Source organism: Trichoplusia ni, chromosome 1 (genome assembly GCF_003590095.1).
Source record: "Trichoplusia ni isolate ovarian cell line Hi5 chromosome 1, tn1, whole genome shotgun sequence".
Lineage (NCBI taxonomy): Eukaryota > Metazoa > Arthropoda > Insecta > Lepidoptera > Noctuidae > Trichoplusia > Trichoplusia ni.
The window spans coordinates 12,001,376-12,017,333 of NC_039478.1; the positions used below are offsets into that span (position 1 = coordinate 12,001,376).

General features: G+C 34.1%; 2 protein-coding genes across 4 annotated transcripts in view; one reads left to right on the forward strand and one right to left on the reverse strand.

Moving 5' to 3' along the window:
- LOC113494825 (semaphorin-1A) overlaps window positions 1-15,958 on the reverse strand; it is a 326,527-nt gene that overhangs the window by 270,121 nt on the left and 40,448 nt on the right. The window lies entirely within an intron of this gene.
- Window positions 8,761-11,310, forward strand: LOC113494860. The gene is made up of 3 exons (XM_026873366.1): window positions 8,761-9,064; window positions 9,530-9,609; window positions 10,908-11,310. Exons 1-3 carry the CDS (start codon window positions 9,047-9,049, stop codon window positions 11,143-11,145), a joined length of 336 nt encoding a protein of 111 aa, XP_026729167.1. The 5' UTR covers window positions 8,761-9,046; the 3' UTR covers window positions 11,146-11,310.

A 15,958-nucleotide genomic window follows, 5' to 3' on the forward strand; every position in this document is an offset into this window, starting at 1 on the left:
TAAGAGAGGCTTTTGCCTAGCAGTGAATTGCGATAGCCTGAATTAAGTTATTTAATCATTGGTGTGCTTGACAAAATTTCACAAAACTTTTTATGTCTAGCCCATTGTGTCCCAATGCTGGATAAATTCCTCCAACAAATAGTTCTACGATTCTCTATCTTTCGCCACATAGAACAAGACCAGACAGCCAGCGTTTAGATGTTTAAAAAAATAGGACACTATTTTTTAGAACTCCATTTTTTTAAGCTGGAAAGGCAGGTTGCTTTAAAATCTAAAGAAAATGGTCTTATACTAGCAATAACCGCGAATTTCATAAAATTCACCTAAACCACGACAACATAACATCACACCTTCGAAGCCTTGATTTACTAAGCCAGTGACATCAGTAAGTTGTTCAGGCTTAATAACAGTAATGAACGCGCAATGCAGTCACGTCATGTCAGGGGCGTGTTTAATATCATATTACCCGCTGCCGCCGAGCTTCTACCAAATTATAATATGATAGTGGCGAGATAGTAGCGAGACTCCGCTATAATGCACGTAACTGCCTTAACTTTGGGATAAAACCGTTTTCGGTTATATGCTAGGTGCGGAGGATGGGGAGTGACAGGTTTGGGACGGTATTGATGAAATGTACACTGGTTTTCGTAGAGGTTGTTAGGACTGTTTGAAGTGGTAAAAACTGTAATAAGCTACAATGTCAAGTCCATTGAGTCCGTTCTGAGTTACGTGTCTAAATAAAGGTACGTATTTAAGTAGGTATGTAGTAGGTATGTAGTAGTATGATGTATGGAAATAGTAAAGTATGTATGTAGAATATGGAAAGGGTGTCCTGGTACACCAAAAAAAAAACAACAAATAAGTCCGCTCATCAACGAGGTTCAAATGTTACTATGAAGGTTTAACTCAAAGTTTTACTTTGTTTTTTAAGTACGTAGTTTAAAAAATTAACCAGTTCTTATTAATTATTCCTTTACATTGCGAGTCGATGATATTCAATGAAAAAAAGTAGAGTAAGCCAATTGAATAAATACCTTCTGCCTATACAAAATAAAGTTTGTTTTTGGACTTAAAAGTTTCTCGGATCACTTAAGGCAACAACATTAAATTAAGGTTCTTAGTACTTTGACACAAGTTGTACAGACTTTGGGACATAAGCCCTAAACAGGTTTTCTTTTGTTTTCCCAAAGTATCTCAAAAGCGATTTCTAACAAAATAACAGAAATAGTTTGAAAAACTCAATGTTATTTGAATTTGTGAATAAAATCTGATGCTTGTAACACGAAGTTTCAAAACAAGACTGTGGAAGCGAGATAAGACTATACACACGCGTATTTGCTTCTCGTGTGTACAAAAACGACAGTTCTCACTCCGAAACTCGAATCACAGAGACTGGTATCTGTTTGGGAAAAGTTAAAATAGGTTTAATTTAAAAAGGTTATATTTTTCGACCGGAATTATTGTTGTTGAATTAAATTTATGTTGCTGTAATGAGTTTCACATGTACTTCAATTGTACATTTTTATGGTCTTGTTAACAAGGCTTACCCATTGTATATTCGTAATTAACGCTCATTTGTATTAAATAAGTTGCAGTTATAATTAAAATTTGTAGTATTGAAGAACAAGATATTTTTTTTTACTGGAATTATTGGAAATATTGCCTTGATAGCGGCAACAGAATTTATTTATCATATATCTATGTTAATTACAACGTTTAGCTATCACGATTCATGAAATACAGCCTGGTAACGGACCAATAGACGGAGAACGGATCTAAACTAAAAAGGCAATTTTCACCTAAATCTATCAAAAAAATATTTTTTCTGTGCCCCAAAAACTATGCTACAAAATCTTTTATAAACCAACCCTGTATTTATGGTACAAAACAAGACTGTTCAAATTTCGTTAAACAAATTTCGTTTACGCTTTTAATAGGTAACGTTCATGAAGATGGGGTATTGTGCTACTAACGTGTAGTTATAATAGGGTAATAACCCAGTACACCACAATTGTGCTGCACTTACACTAAGCAAGTTTGGAATAAAGCCAACGCGATAATGGCAATAATAAATTGTGTGAACAAAACAAATTTCATTATATTGCTCATTAAAGTTTAAAATTATAGATAAATAACTTGTAATAGTACTTTAGGTCTATTTAGGCTTATATTTGCTTGTTAATTAGATATTGTTAGATGAGCTCGAATATATGTATAATATGTTAATAAGTTGGTTATTTTTACATCTAAAATTCGAACTTCTAAATTCTAAATTTAGTTTTTTTTAAACACTAAATTTTAAAGTTCATTTTTTTTTGCTTTTGTCAGTGGAGACGTTTTACTTAAGGACGTTTTTTAAATATCTCAATTACGAAATACCTTTGTGTTTTTCTATTTTCAACAATCGAACAAGCTTTTCTTTCTATTTCTATATAAACGAATACTCCTTTCTTTCATTCCATTGATCTCTAATTATATCTCCTATTTAAATACACCCACTCGTTATCCAAAGGTAGATGCCAAGATCATTAGGTACAGACAAGCACTGTTACTGTTCAGTGAACCGGGTTCGAATCTTCGGCTGGCATTCACTTTGAGACGCCAGACTTACTGGCAGGTAACACGAGTTGCACAGATAATGTTTCATATTGAATCCATTGGTATTATAATGGCCTGTTGGTCTAGTGGTTAGTGGCACTGACTGTTTTACCAGAGGTTCGATTCCCACCCAGGACAAATGTTATTTGTGTGAAGAACACGAACTTGTGTGTCTGGGTGTATTATAATATTTTTATCATTGTTTAGTTTTCATAATACAGGCTGGTTCCATGCGGCCTAGAATAGAGAATCGTGGAAGGATTTGGGGGACTCATTTGCCCAGTAGTGGGACACAGTGGGCAAGACAAAAAAGTACTCATAATACAAGCTTGGCTTAGTTTGAGATTACAATAATGTTTTGTTCTTGATCATAAGTGAGGCAACGGAATAGGCTTCACGGTTCCGGAGGAGCGCTTTTTAATGTTGTATGATATAACGCACTAATTTACAATAGAAAGATAATACAAGAACGGTGAATTCAGACCAGACCTACTGACAAGATTTAAATATACATTTAAAAACCAAGCAAGACTTATAATCACTTCATTAGCAAGTATAACACTCAATTTTTAAATCCTCCTCAATTTTTACATCGCTTACATTCAATACGCATATGAAATGAATTAACAATAAAGTTTATGTAAAGTCAATTGAAACATCTGCATAATAAATTCTATTAAAAGTGAAAACAAGCAAATTTGCCATTCAATTAGTTGGCATGCTTTTGCCACACCCTCGCTGTTACATTAATTATGTGAGTATGCGGTAACAGTTACTACGATGCGTATCTTTTTAAGGCACCAGTTGCTTACACAATCCTAGAACATTTTACGACCTTATTAGGTAGTCCTTTAACCACAACACTAGAAAATAAACTTTAATCCTCAAGCATTAAAGTTTAAATTTGAAAAGAGCATTCGAACAGATGGTTGGCAGCCAATAGACATGTATTACCAAATACAGGCATTGTCGCATTTCACTCAACAAACACAACAAGGTGATGAAAGTAATCGAATACTAGCACTCGATACACTGTTACGGGGGAATATTCCATTTACTGGCCGTCATACGATACTTTAAGAACCATACAGTACGCGAGTGGTAACCCTAGCGCATGCAGTACGTCACTTGTGTGTGGCACGATGGAGTACAGAGATGACTTTTTAATTTCGCAGGGCTGTGCCATTGCACTCGCATTCACTGCAATAAACTCGTATTGAAAGCGCCGGTTTTTCTCCGTGAATTAAGCATTCATAAACGCGTTGTTGTCGACTGGCCTTTTGAATGTATTTATTAGTTATTAAGTTTCTTCTTTTCAAATGAGATGTGAAACGGTTTTGTACGTTTTAGCTTTTGCTAATGGTACGAGATTTTATGTTTGTATTTTTAGTCGAGTTTCATCAAAGAGTTTTATTCAGACTGGTTGGTCGATACATAAGTTTTCATAGAAGTTCAAGATGAAAAAATAATAACTAAATATCGTTAACATTGAAAATTTAATGTCGATATTGACTCATAATAAAGAAGAAGTCCTCGCCCGACGACGGTGAGATTGGCCCAGTATTGTTTTTTTACAAGCACCAGACAACACTATGTACAATTGAGCATTATAACCTTTGGACCTATAAAATGAATGAACGTCGTCAAACAATCAATTGAAAGGATGATTTACAGACGTAAAAATGAAAGAAGTTCAATATCAATTTGCATTTAATTTTGAGCCTTATGTGACACACAATAAACATTATTGTCCTGCGGTATACCGGACACGTGGCAAAAGGCAATAACTTGAACACACGTATAGTAACACCGAAACTACATCGATACTCAGAATTAATTGCAATAGTGAGTAACTAAACAATGATAAACGGAACTAGTTCTAGTAAAGAACGGAGGCTTATACAAGTATGTTCATGTAAACAGTAGAACTATTTAGCGGAATGTGGGAAAGTTCATGTTTTTCACGTTTCCTTAACAAAGAATAAAAACGGAATTATATTACTGAGGTTCCGCGGTTTGGCCGTCCTTTTTCAGCAGACTGTATCTTGTGATATCACGGAAGTTGTCATTTTTATAAATGATGAACTCTGATGACGCTATAACAACACACAAGAAAATTCGAGTTAGCGGCAATTTTCATGTTTGACCAAATAATGTAATTTTATATTTAGCTAAAGATCCTAAAAACAAACTTTAAATAGCGTGACCAACAACACGAGTGTTACAATAAATATGTATAGCGAATGGACCTTGTTAAAGTAACGGGCAGCCGGAAATTATATCCAAATAATACGTCAGTCCGTACAACTCCACCGCCTAAACTTAAAATGCTACATTTTTCGTGAAACATCGTTATTTCGAGGATGAAAATAACGAAAATATGTATTCAGAATGTCAAGCGTTCCTCAAGTTGATTGACGGTAGTATAATACGAGGAACTAACTTGAGTAAATATCATATTTTCACAAATATTTTCCTGTAAAGCTCCGTAATGTATACGACAAACAATGTCTTGGTTTAGGAAAATGGAATCAAATAGATGCCTGAGTGAAATATTAAATGCACTGCCTTCGACTTAATAAGAAAACTTGAAGTTTTAGCAAAAATCTAAACAGATTTTATGCTAATGAGATTTATTGTCATTTTTTCTACTAGACTCTTGCAATTTGTTATTTTTAAAGTTTACATTAAAACCTAATAAACCAAGTTTACAGTAATGAGGTTGAGTAACTACTTTCAAATTAGGACGAAACATTCCATTTTTTAAATTGCAACACAGAAATTTGAAATTCGCGTTCTGTCACAACAATATGGCAGCTGCAGCGAACTGTCAAAAAGCGCGCGAGATGAATGCCGGCCGATACATGGCATGTGCCCGGAATGATTTGTGGCGTGCTCGCCAAATATGAACGCAGCCGTGCTAAAAATATTGATTTATTTTCAGCCTATTCAGTATTTCCATATTTTAAATATAATCCAGTGATGACCGTCAGTCACGTTGGACGTAAAATAATGTAATGATTTTTTTACTCGTGCAGCGGCTGAAATTTTATTTTATGAGTAGTGTCAGGAATGGTACATTTATTCGAGATTTTGTATGGTGTTCAAAGTTAATACCTATATGTAACTGATACTTGTAATCTACGTATTTTTTAAGTCAAATAATATGTTACCATATATCTAGGCCATTCAATTTTGTCCAAAACAAATCACAGATTAAAAGAAAACGACAAAAAGGACACAAAACAACAATTAATTTCACCACCGTTTTTCCATAAAATAGTTTTCTCTCAAAGTCCCAAACAGCACGTGACTATAAAAAAGTCCTTGCGTGTGACGTCACGAATGACCTGTGAGAGGATTACACCTGTAAGCCTCCCAAGTGTGGTTTCAAAGCGACGACTTACGGCCCTTGCAAAGGCTTTAACCACCAAAGATGTATCATTAGTATAGTACGTTTAAAGAGGAAAATGCCTAATGTTAAGGATTATGGGATTGGCTCAAAGCAACGTTTGTATTGACATAAACGTTATCTCTGCTAATATTATAAAGAGGTAGAGTGTGTTGTGTTTGCGAGTTTTGCGGTAATCTCAGTATCTACTGAATCGATTTCGATTTTGTTTTCTATTATATAGCTTTGTTTTTGTGTGAGTGACATAGGCTGTATATGATGAAGTGTGAACGGAACAGCTAGTATTGTACTATTTCTAGCTCAATAATTATAACGTTTTCGTCCTGCAATTCGCCTGTAATTATTATGATTCGGGAATGATAGCAGGTGGTAACGCTAATTATAGTTGTATGTAGTACGCCTTTCTTGAATATACAAATTGCGATTTAGGGTGAGAAACGGTTGTATCTCATCCATGAAAGCCAATTGATATTTAATTAGCAGGAATAATTATTACGTATTCATTTTGCCTTGTCTCTGAAAGAAAAAACATTAGAAATTAAATTTTGTATTTCATTCATTTCTGAATAAATATCAGTGGAATCATTTACTTGACACATAATGGAAGTAAAAATTCGTCACGGTTAACGCTTCACTTGTTTCATTAAATACATATGTACTGGTACTATTCAAGGCTAAGAAAATATGAAAAGGCCATAGAACAATCTCTTTTAAAATTAACAATTGAAAAAACATCAAACAAAATTTTCACTATCCACTTCTCCTGTCAAAAATGGCACAACTCTCATCTTTTACCGACATTTAGACTGGAACAAAGCGAATCGCTTTGAAAAACAAAAGAATGTGGAGGAGGTCGGCTCCCCGTGCTCCGTGCAGGCCGGCCGGTGCCAGGGGAAATACACTTGATTGCACAACCCACATACGATGCATTCTGATTTCATACCACTTCTTTTTGAACTCTCTACATTTTGTGTAGTGTTTGTTTTGAAATATTAGGTGGAATAAGAAATGTAGGATTCCTACTGTGAATCTCTTTGAGTTGATTTGTTTATGGAATTTGATTTTTTTAATTTGAATTCGTTTTTTGCCTGCAGAAATTGTTTTTATTTATGTCATATATGTTTTGTATGTCGACAAATCGCTCGCATTATTAATCTATACTAATATATAATGATGAAGAGTTTGTTTGTTTGAACGCGCTAATCTCAGGAACTACTGGTCCAAATTGAAAAAATATTTTTGTGTTGAATAGACCATTTGTCGAGGAAGGCTTTAGGCTATAAACCATCACGCTGTGACTAATATGAGCGAAGATAGGTACAATGGAAAATGTGAAAAAACAAGCAGGTATAAATCATAACATATATCTTCTACCCACGGGAACGAAGTCGCGGGCAACAGCTAGTTACTTAATAATTGTAGTAATGAGATCAAATTTGTAAACAAAAAATATTAAAAAAAAACACTAATAAACCAATCAACTGAATCGTTTATAACATTTAACACAATAAAACGAAATGTATATTAAATTATGTAGAGCAACTTCGAAAACATTTTACAAGAAACACTGATACATTTACAGTACCTTACAACATCTGCGATGAACCACGAAAGGATTGCGATTTAAACAATTGTACGCACAAAAACACTTTCTCATCAATTAAACAATAGTCCTTGACATCTTAGCCATCTATTTACAAACTAGTGAAACTCGTCAATAGTTAGTAGAATAAGTAACTGGCCGTTCGAGCGTGAATACCCACTACACTAGGGGATTTCATAACGCATTACAATTAATTGATTGTTTTCAATTCAATTTATTGAATATGTGTTATGTATTCAATTTATTGTATCACTGTCTTCGATAATATATTGTTGTAATTAGGAAAAATCTTGTTTTAATGCACTGATGGATTTGCGAGTGTTGTTGATATTAGTTCTGTTTGCCGAATATCTATTAGGACATATGTGTATGGCGCGCAAAGTTCCAACATAAATATAAGACCTCAGTATCAAGGAGTACGCAGAATAAATAAAGACAAGAAATTGACCCCTCTCTTACTCGCGCTTGGAAATTGGCTTAATAGAAAAGCAGGTTTAAAAATAAACCTTTTTTCCCACACTACGCATAAATAACATTTGAACTTCAACATTGTTTAATGCTTAATCATCTTATCATCTAAAAAGAAACAAAATTTAAAATTCACTACTTTTTCAAAGATAGACTGGTTTAAAATGACAAATAAGGCATATCAATAACCAGATGATCTACAAAACGTTTAGCAGAAAAAAATGAATGAAAAACTCATTTGCGTTTAGCATGCGATGTTAACAATTCTATTAGAAAGGCAGTTTATGTACTGGTTACTGATCCACAGTACAAATTGTACAGGTTTGGGAAGCTTGTTTTATTGAAATCATCAATGTCTGGTCTGTCTGATCAATGACTATTTATGGTCAATCAGGTGACTTTGACTGAAATATTGGTACTAATCAAGCAGTTAACGTATTACGAAATTAATGTAATATCGTATTGCTTATTCCAAATCCTTCTTAGATTTAGTGGTAGAAGTAAAAACTCTTTTCTAGAGTCCGTAAAAACAGCAGATTATTTAGTATACCGTGTCCCACAGCTGGTAAAAGATCGTGCTAAAATCCTTCCACGATTCTCACCCCATCACTTAGTACGTCCCGCTTCCCGGAAGCGATTCATTGAAAAAAAACCTTAATTTTATTTTTTTGTAATTTATTAAAAAAGAGAAGAAGTCTTGTGATAAATATAATAAGAAAAAATACTTAATAGATTGTCACTAGATACTCACCTAAAAAGGAAAAAAAATAAAGTATATCCTAAAAAATAGAGTAAATATCTATTTTATTTATTTGTATGTTACCCCCTACATCATGAACCCATCGTATGATACACTACATACATACATGTTAATCAGGAACCGTGACGGTGGAAGCTTGCACAACCGCAGCACATATTAACGCGCTGCGCACGCGCAGACTACACAGTGACAAGCCACACGCAACATGATTCGCAACATAGCTGTGAGTATTCAGTTATTTGTTTATTATTATTATTTCAAATTTGTTAAAATAACATTAGTAATAATTAATGAAATTTGTTTTTTTTTATCCTTAAGTAAATTAAAGTATCCTTTATTTTTTGTTTAAATATTAGAAATAGTTTAGTTTAAATAACTATATTATTTAATGTTGCTTATCCAAAAAATAATTTCAGTAAATAGTCCAAAAAGTAACTTGACTTTTGATTCACTTACATTTTGTAGAATTTCGTTTTTTAAAAGCCGATTGTAAAAAGAATAATTATTAGTAAAATCTTTAAGAATTATTTTTGTATTATTTCCAATACAGCAATTCAATACAAAACTAATGTATTGTAATAATATAACAACATATTCGCTGTGTCTCTTTTTAATTACGATCCAATTTTTCGACCAATAATTATTGTTCTTTAATTTATAATTAACTAAGTATTACTTTGTTTGACAGTTGACCCTGGCCGTAGTGGTTGCAAGCCATATGTGCTTAGCGAACCCCGTCCCAGAACCCGATCCCGTTCATAGAACGCAGTAAGTTAACATTTTTACTGTTATCTTGAACCTATGTGCGGTTTTTCGTATGTTGTGTAGCAAAAAATATGCGGATTTAACTCGTTTTCTGGTTTGAATATTAGTCATGCTTTAAATACGTCTCATATCCATGAGAGAATATCCGGAAACTAGTCGTGCGGTCTTTATTTACATGAGTGAGTAAACAGATCTATTACAATACAAAAATATATATTTGAAAAAGCCTCACGAATGATAAAAATGGAAAAATGAGGAGGAAAGGGATTTTGCTTTTTCAAAAATGAAAAGTAGTTTAAGATACCAAAGTTTCATTACCTTATTTTTATGGCAAAAGGTTGTGGTACCAACCAGATAGTTTGTTTTACATATGATAGGATTTTGGTCATGATCAGTTCACTCTGTCGCTACTTAGTAGACACTATAACGTATCCATTAGGATACGAAGGCGCGTAACTTATACTAAAAGCACATCAACAAAATTAAAACCACATTTCACTTCTAATAATTTCAAATTCATTTCACCGAAAATCTTTTGAGGAAACAAATTCAAAAACCCATTTCCATTGTGGCTTCTCTCTAAATCACGTTTCAGCTATAATTATTCTTGATTCGCGTAAATTTGCTAGATTTCGTGATAATAAATACAGATAATATCGTTCGCAGTCCATCCATCAGATTTATTGCAAACATAACTGTTAATGGCAGCCGCCACATGAGTTATGTACGGTCGTGCTAATGTATCTTTGACTATTCTATATGTTAAGCTTAATGTTGACGTCATAATGTCTGTACATATGCCGAGTGGGAGCTTTAGGGATGTACAAGTGATACATACATTTTCTGTATAGTAGAAATCAACAAATGTTTTATTTTAAAATTAATTGCAAACGTACGTTGTTGAATATGTTTTGACCATTTGGCTAGCTTAAGATAGCTATGGCTATGGCTTCTAGATTTTCATTTAATATATTAAGACGGAAAATTCATGTCACGGTAATTGGAACCTTTTTATCTCAATAAAATGTAAAGCGATAGACATTGCATAAGTTAAACAACATTTAATAATGATCAGGTATGAAATACTATGTAATAATAATTAAAGTAAACATTCAAAACACCAGTGACAAAAGGTGAAGCAAAACATCATGAGGAAACCTATTCTAGATATCTAACCTGCTGTGAGCTAACATAGTTATAAATGCTTAAACCTTCTCTTTACGGGAAGAGTCTGCACCCAGCAGTGGGACGTCTATACTCGTAGGCTAGTTTTATAATACACTTATACATTTCCATTACAGCGTGAGAATCCACGTGCCACATGAAGTCCATACCGTCCACCACCATCACGTCGAAACAGTGCCCGTATACAAAGAAGTACCAGTCATCAAAACCGTACCCATCATCAAAGAAGTACCGGTCATCAAACACTTGCCGGTCGTACAAACTGTACACGTACCTGTTGTCAACACTGTACACGTCGAGAAACCAGTCTTCGTACCAGTTAAAACACACGTATCTTACTCCTCCTGGCATTAACGCCTGAATGTAGACGGTTGTAGAAATAGTGCTTTAATCAAATGCTAAAGACTTGTCGATAAATGTGTAACAACACTAGTCCTTTGTAAAGACTTTACTTGAAATTTAGTCTAAGTCACGTAACTTTTTAATAAATGCAAGTAAAGCATTCGAAATGATTGTGTATTCTGGCTTTTCTTTTGTAAACCCCAAAATTCATACAAAAACTCAAATAATTGTATATGTACATAATAAAGTCATATACACAATTAATTTGAACGTTATCTAGTGCACCTAAGTATGTTCCAAAATTAATCCAAAATCTATTTACTATTACCAAACATTAACTTCAACCGAATTATCCACGCGTCAAATAGATTTAACAAAAGCTTTCGATAAGCTTAATACAACTATAACTCCAAAAATTAATACGGCAAATTAACTTCAAAATGTTATTCATGATGGAATTAATTTAAATAAGAGCTGTTAATGAAGAGCACTAGTGTGTAACGACATTAAAAATGTCAGGTAACAAATGAAATTAATTAACTCGTCTACGATGCTTGGACCGCGAGTTTAATTGCATGGCGAACTATCGAAATTAACACGAATATAAATCATGGTTTAGCTATGAATACTCATTTGTTATTTGATGTTCATATAGTTAAGTGCAATCGTTAAGCGATCTGAGGAAGCAAGATGGCGTACTACATTTTGTTAAGCGGCATCTCTTTTCGCCAACTGATCATACTTTAAGAGATCGTAGGCTACCAACACTTAGACTAAACGCCTGTTTGACTAAATGATAGCATAATGTTTTAAACTGTCAACAGAAAAAAACATAACGATTAAGTACATCAACAGGCATAAAGATTAAGTAGTTACCACCGATCATTAAGAATGTATTTTTAAGTGATTCTTATAGTAATCTATGCATGCTGATATATGTTCTTTGCATGTTTACTTATACTGGCTGGATAATGTCATTATTTCTACAACTGCCAATACATGTAAGTTCGTTGTAAATACTCCGAATGTTCTTGTTATTAACACAATGAGATGTTACACGTTCTTCTGTGATATAATAAATGTTAAAATGTTCTGGTTTTTGTATAATCTTCCCCTAAAAGATAATGCGATATGAATCTCGATGGCATCTAGTCTTTAAGATAAAGGGCCTTAAAAAGTTGAAATTTCTGTAAGACAAAATAAGACAACCAGACTTAGGACACGGGTTGGTTTAACCACTTTGTCTTTCGTCCAGTAAAATTCAAGAGCACTGCTCACCCTGCTTCTGTATATTCTATAAGCTATATTTGGTTCAAAAATACCCAATAAGTACAAGTCCAAAACTAGACTTAGTTCGACTGTAATTTGACCTCTACAATAGACTAACAAACACATATGAACATGTACTGAGTAGGCACATTTGATTTTCCTCAATCTGGCATTGTCAATTCACGCTATCTCACCCACTACTGGCATGTCGGTCCATTGTAGTCTTGTCAAAACCTGAAAACAATCCAGGCTGTTCTTGTTTACGAATACGTAAGCCTGAGGTATAATAACGTCATGTTTGCAGTAGGGAACAAACGTTTAGTGGGGGCCTAATAACACCTAATAAAGCCTAATAAATGGACAATGCAGTTCACTAGTGGTTTTGTTCGGCTTTACCGACTTAGCAAACAGTTAATTCTGATTGCGTTTGTCAGTTAGTACGCACTGCGTGCTGTTGTACTGCGGATGTTCATAACATAAGTTAGTTAGTTTAAAACTTTATTGTAGCAGAGAATTGTGAGGGAATTAAAACTAAGCTGAATCTGAATATACCAGTAAATTAACAGAAATTGAAACGTTTTTATAACAAATTTAGTCAACTTTGACCACGTAAGATTTTACAAGCTTCAAATAAATTTCGCTCAGATGAAAATTAATGATATTTCTGTTCGATAGGTCAAGTGGCTAAGAATTGAAAATTTCATGAATTTGTTTGATTCCGAGTTATCTTCTATAGCAATGAGTCTCTTCTGTGGAGCAAGAAAGTGAGAAAAAGGTATATAATCAGACAAATCATCTCATCATCATCATCAGCAAACCCCTCTTTTTACCAATTTCGGATCCCGGTGCTCTTTAAAAGCCACCGCAAAGCTTTAATCAATAATAGTACCTACAAACAAAAAAATCTGTCACGATACCATTTACCGTCATTCATTCCCCGAACAAAAAGTGCCAGACACCAGTCACCCGCTTATTGTTTCACGGCAAATTAATTCTTTTCGCCAACTCATACACTTGTTATTGATAATTATTGCGCCCATGAGCACGACACTTGACTACTGATAAAGTGTCATTTCAAATTGAGATGCCAATTTAAATGGCAATTTGCGTTGAACAATGGCGTTAATGCATGCCAGTTGATAGGGGATAATGGGGATTTTAAATAACGTTGGTTTAATTTTGTTATTGGAAAGATTCCTATTTGAGTGGGTGACGTAATTGCCCTCTTTGTTCGATTGTCTTTTGTCTTATTTGTTGCCTATATCATTGATAAATTTGGCGGTTATTTACATTGTATTCAGATCTTTAGAACATCAACCTTTCACGATGTTTCCTACAGACTTGAGAATTAAATTACCGAAAACTTTTTTTCTAAGAAAAAAAACATGTGCAGCCTATCATTTTGCCACCAAAACCAGTCCGCTCCACACCACAAAAACAATTGAAAATCAACATTCATTTGGTGCCATAAATATGAACGGAACACTGGACATGAGCCGTCATTAAAAATCGTATTAACGCATTGGCATGGAGGCAACACGACGAATACTCACATTTATACCTGCGGTCAAATAATGAGCTTACACCAGCCAACTTATAAATAAGCCAGATTAAAACGCGCTAAAATTATTTCAGTCTGTCATATCGAACGAATCATCAAACCGCGGAATGGGCGCGGTTAGATTTAGTTCGATTAAAGGCATTCGGATTTTGGCAATAATTAAACGTCCATAATCGATTTATCTATATCGATGATTTTATTACAAGTGCTGATCGAGGTCCTGAAATTATGGGGTTACGCAATGCAGAATTGAGTACACGTTATAATACCCGTGGACTTTTTGGGTTTTGCTCTTGTCCTGAGTCTGGATAGTCCTGAACTTGAATGTTTGAGAAACACCGCAAGCAGAAAACTAAAAAACTAATAAAGAAGTCGTTTTGTAAAAAAAACATCTGCTTAGGATAGACAAAGCACCATTAATAATTCTGTAAGCATAGTGTGCCAAAAGTCTATTCATCCTACAATAGCTCAAAAACGAGGCTAACAGCATAAACTAGTTTAAAACTGGCCAACGAATCTAGAAAAAAAATACAAAGCAGTTTTTAATAAAGAGAAGTCATGCTATCCGCTTGGAACAGACTGATTTCATCCAAATTATTGGCTCTAGAGTTTTTTTTTTTAATTATCCAGCACGATAAACATTTATTCAGGTCAGTTATTCCTCTATCCGAAACGTTGAACTTTGTTGGGAACTACTCAATCGAATAAACTGATGTTTTGGACGCGCTTTGGTTTGGGCAGGCCTATGAGCCAGTGGCTTTACTTAAAACACTTAAATAACTTCGATTAACTCGAAATTACTCGACTATCATAAGTAGGACTCCTTTCTGAAACGCCGCACAAATTTTAGCATTCATTTAGAGCAATATGGATTTCATAGGATTTCTTTTTTCAGTCAATAAATTACCTTCGAGGAATGTGACTGTGAAACAACAGAATATTTTTTTACCCAAAATTATGGAATTTGTGTGAGTAACAAATAAAATTATTCCACGAATTCCAAAAACCTTCTAATCCAAAAGACAACACCGAATATTATTATTTAACCTACACTTTACTACCCCATTCTAAAAAAGTATAGCAATAAAAGGGGACAATAAAATCCAACATTCTTCCGTAACAGATACAAGCTCCCCCACATAATATCCAGAGCGGAACACTACATTTGATCAAAGATATGTTTATTTCATGCATAGCCTCTCGTGGCATCGTAGGCTATAAAATCTAGAATGAATCTATTCACTGAGAGACGCTTCGTGAAATTTACGTGGTGAAAGTTTACAGTTACTACCCATTGCAGAGTTGGCCGGTTGATTCGAGGACGAACAACTTCTAAGTTCCGAGTTCCTTAGCTTTTGAAGCCTTCGGACCTGAGTTGCGAGGTCTGTATTTGGCCGTTCTTCACTATAATCCGCTATAGTTTCTATGTATTGTTTAGCAATGGGCTGTTGTATTGATGTTGCATTTGAATGACGAGTATTGTGGATGTTCTTAGGTTTCGAGTCATTATTTGCTTCATTTATTTTACCTACAATATGACAATCAGCTGAATCTGCTGAGATTATCAGGCTTTCCCAAAATTCTCATAGCTTAGGAGAAGTCTAAGGAGATGATCTACGTATTATAATTTGTACACTAGAATTTAATTAGGATTTCTCATACTGCTTACGCAGATAAAGCTTATTTAATAAGTCGTAATGAGACGGATTTCCGTTTGTCCATCATTGTTTCACCAACGCACGAATTACGAGTAGTTATCAGAGCTATATATGTTTAGACTAACAACAGTCGAATCTAACCAATGGAATATTTCCACATGGATTAAACCATTTAATGAGAAATACTCAGACCGATTCGAACACAAATACTATTTCGATTGAGTGGAACAATCGTTTACCACAAATTACTATAATCTGAACCTAATAAAGTCTAATCAAATACTATATTGATATTAATTTCCAAAAATCAACCGCAAACACAGGAATTTAGGACCAT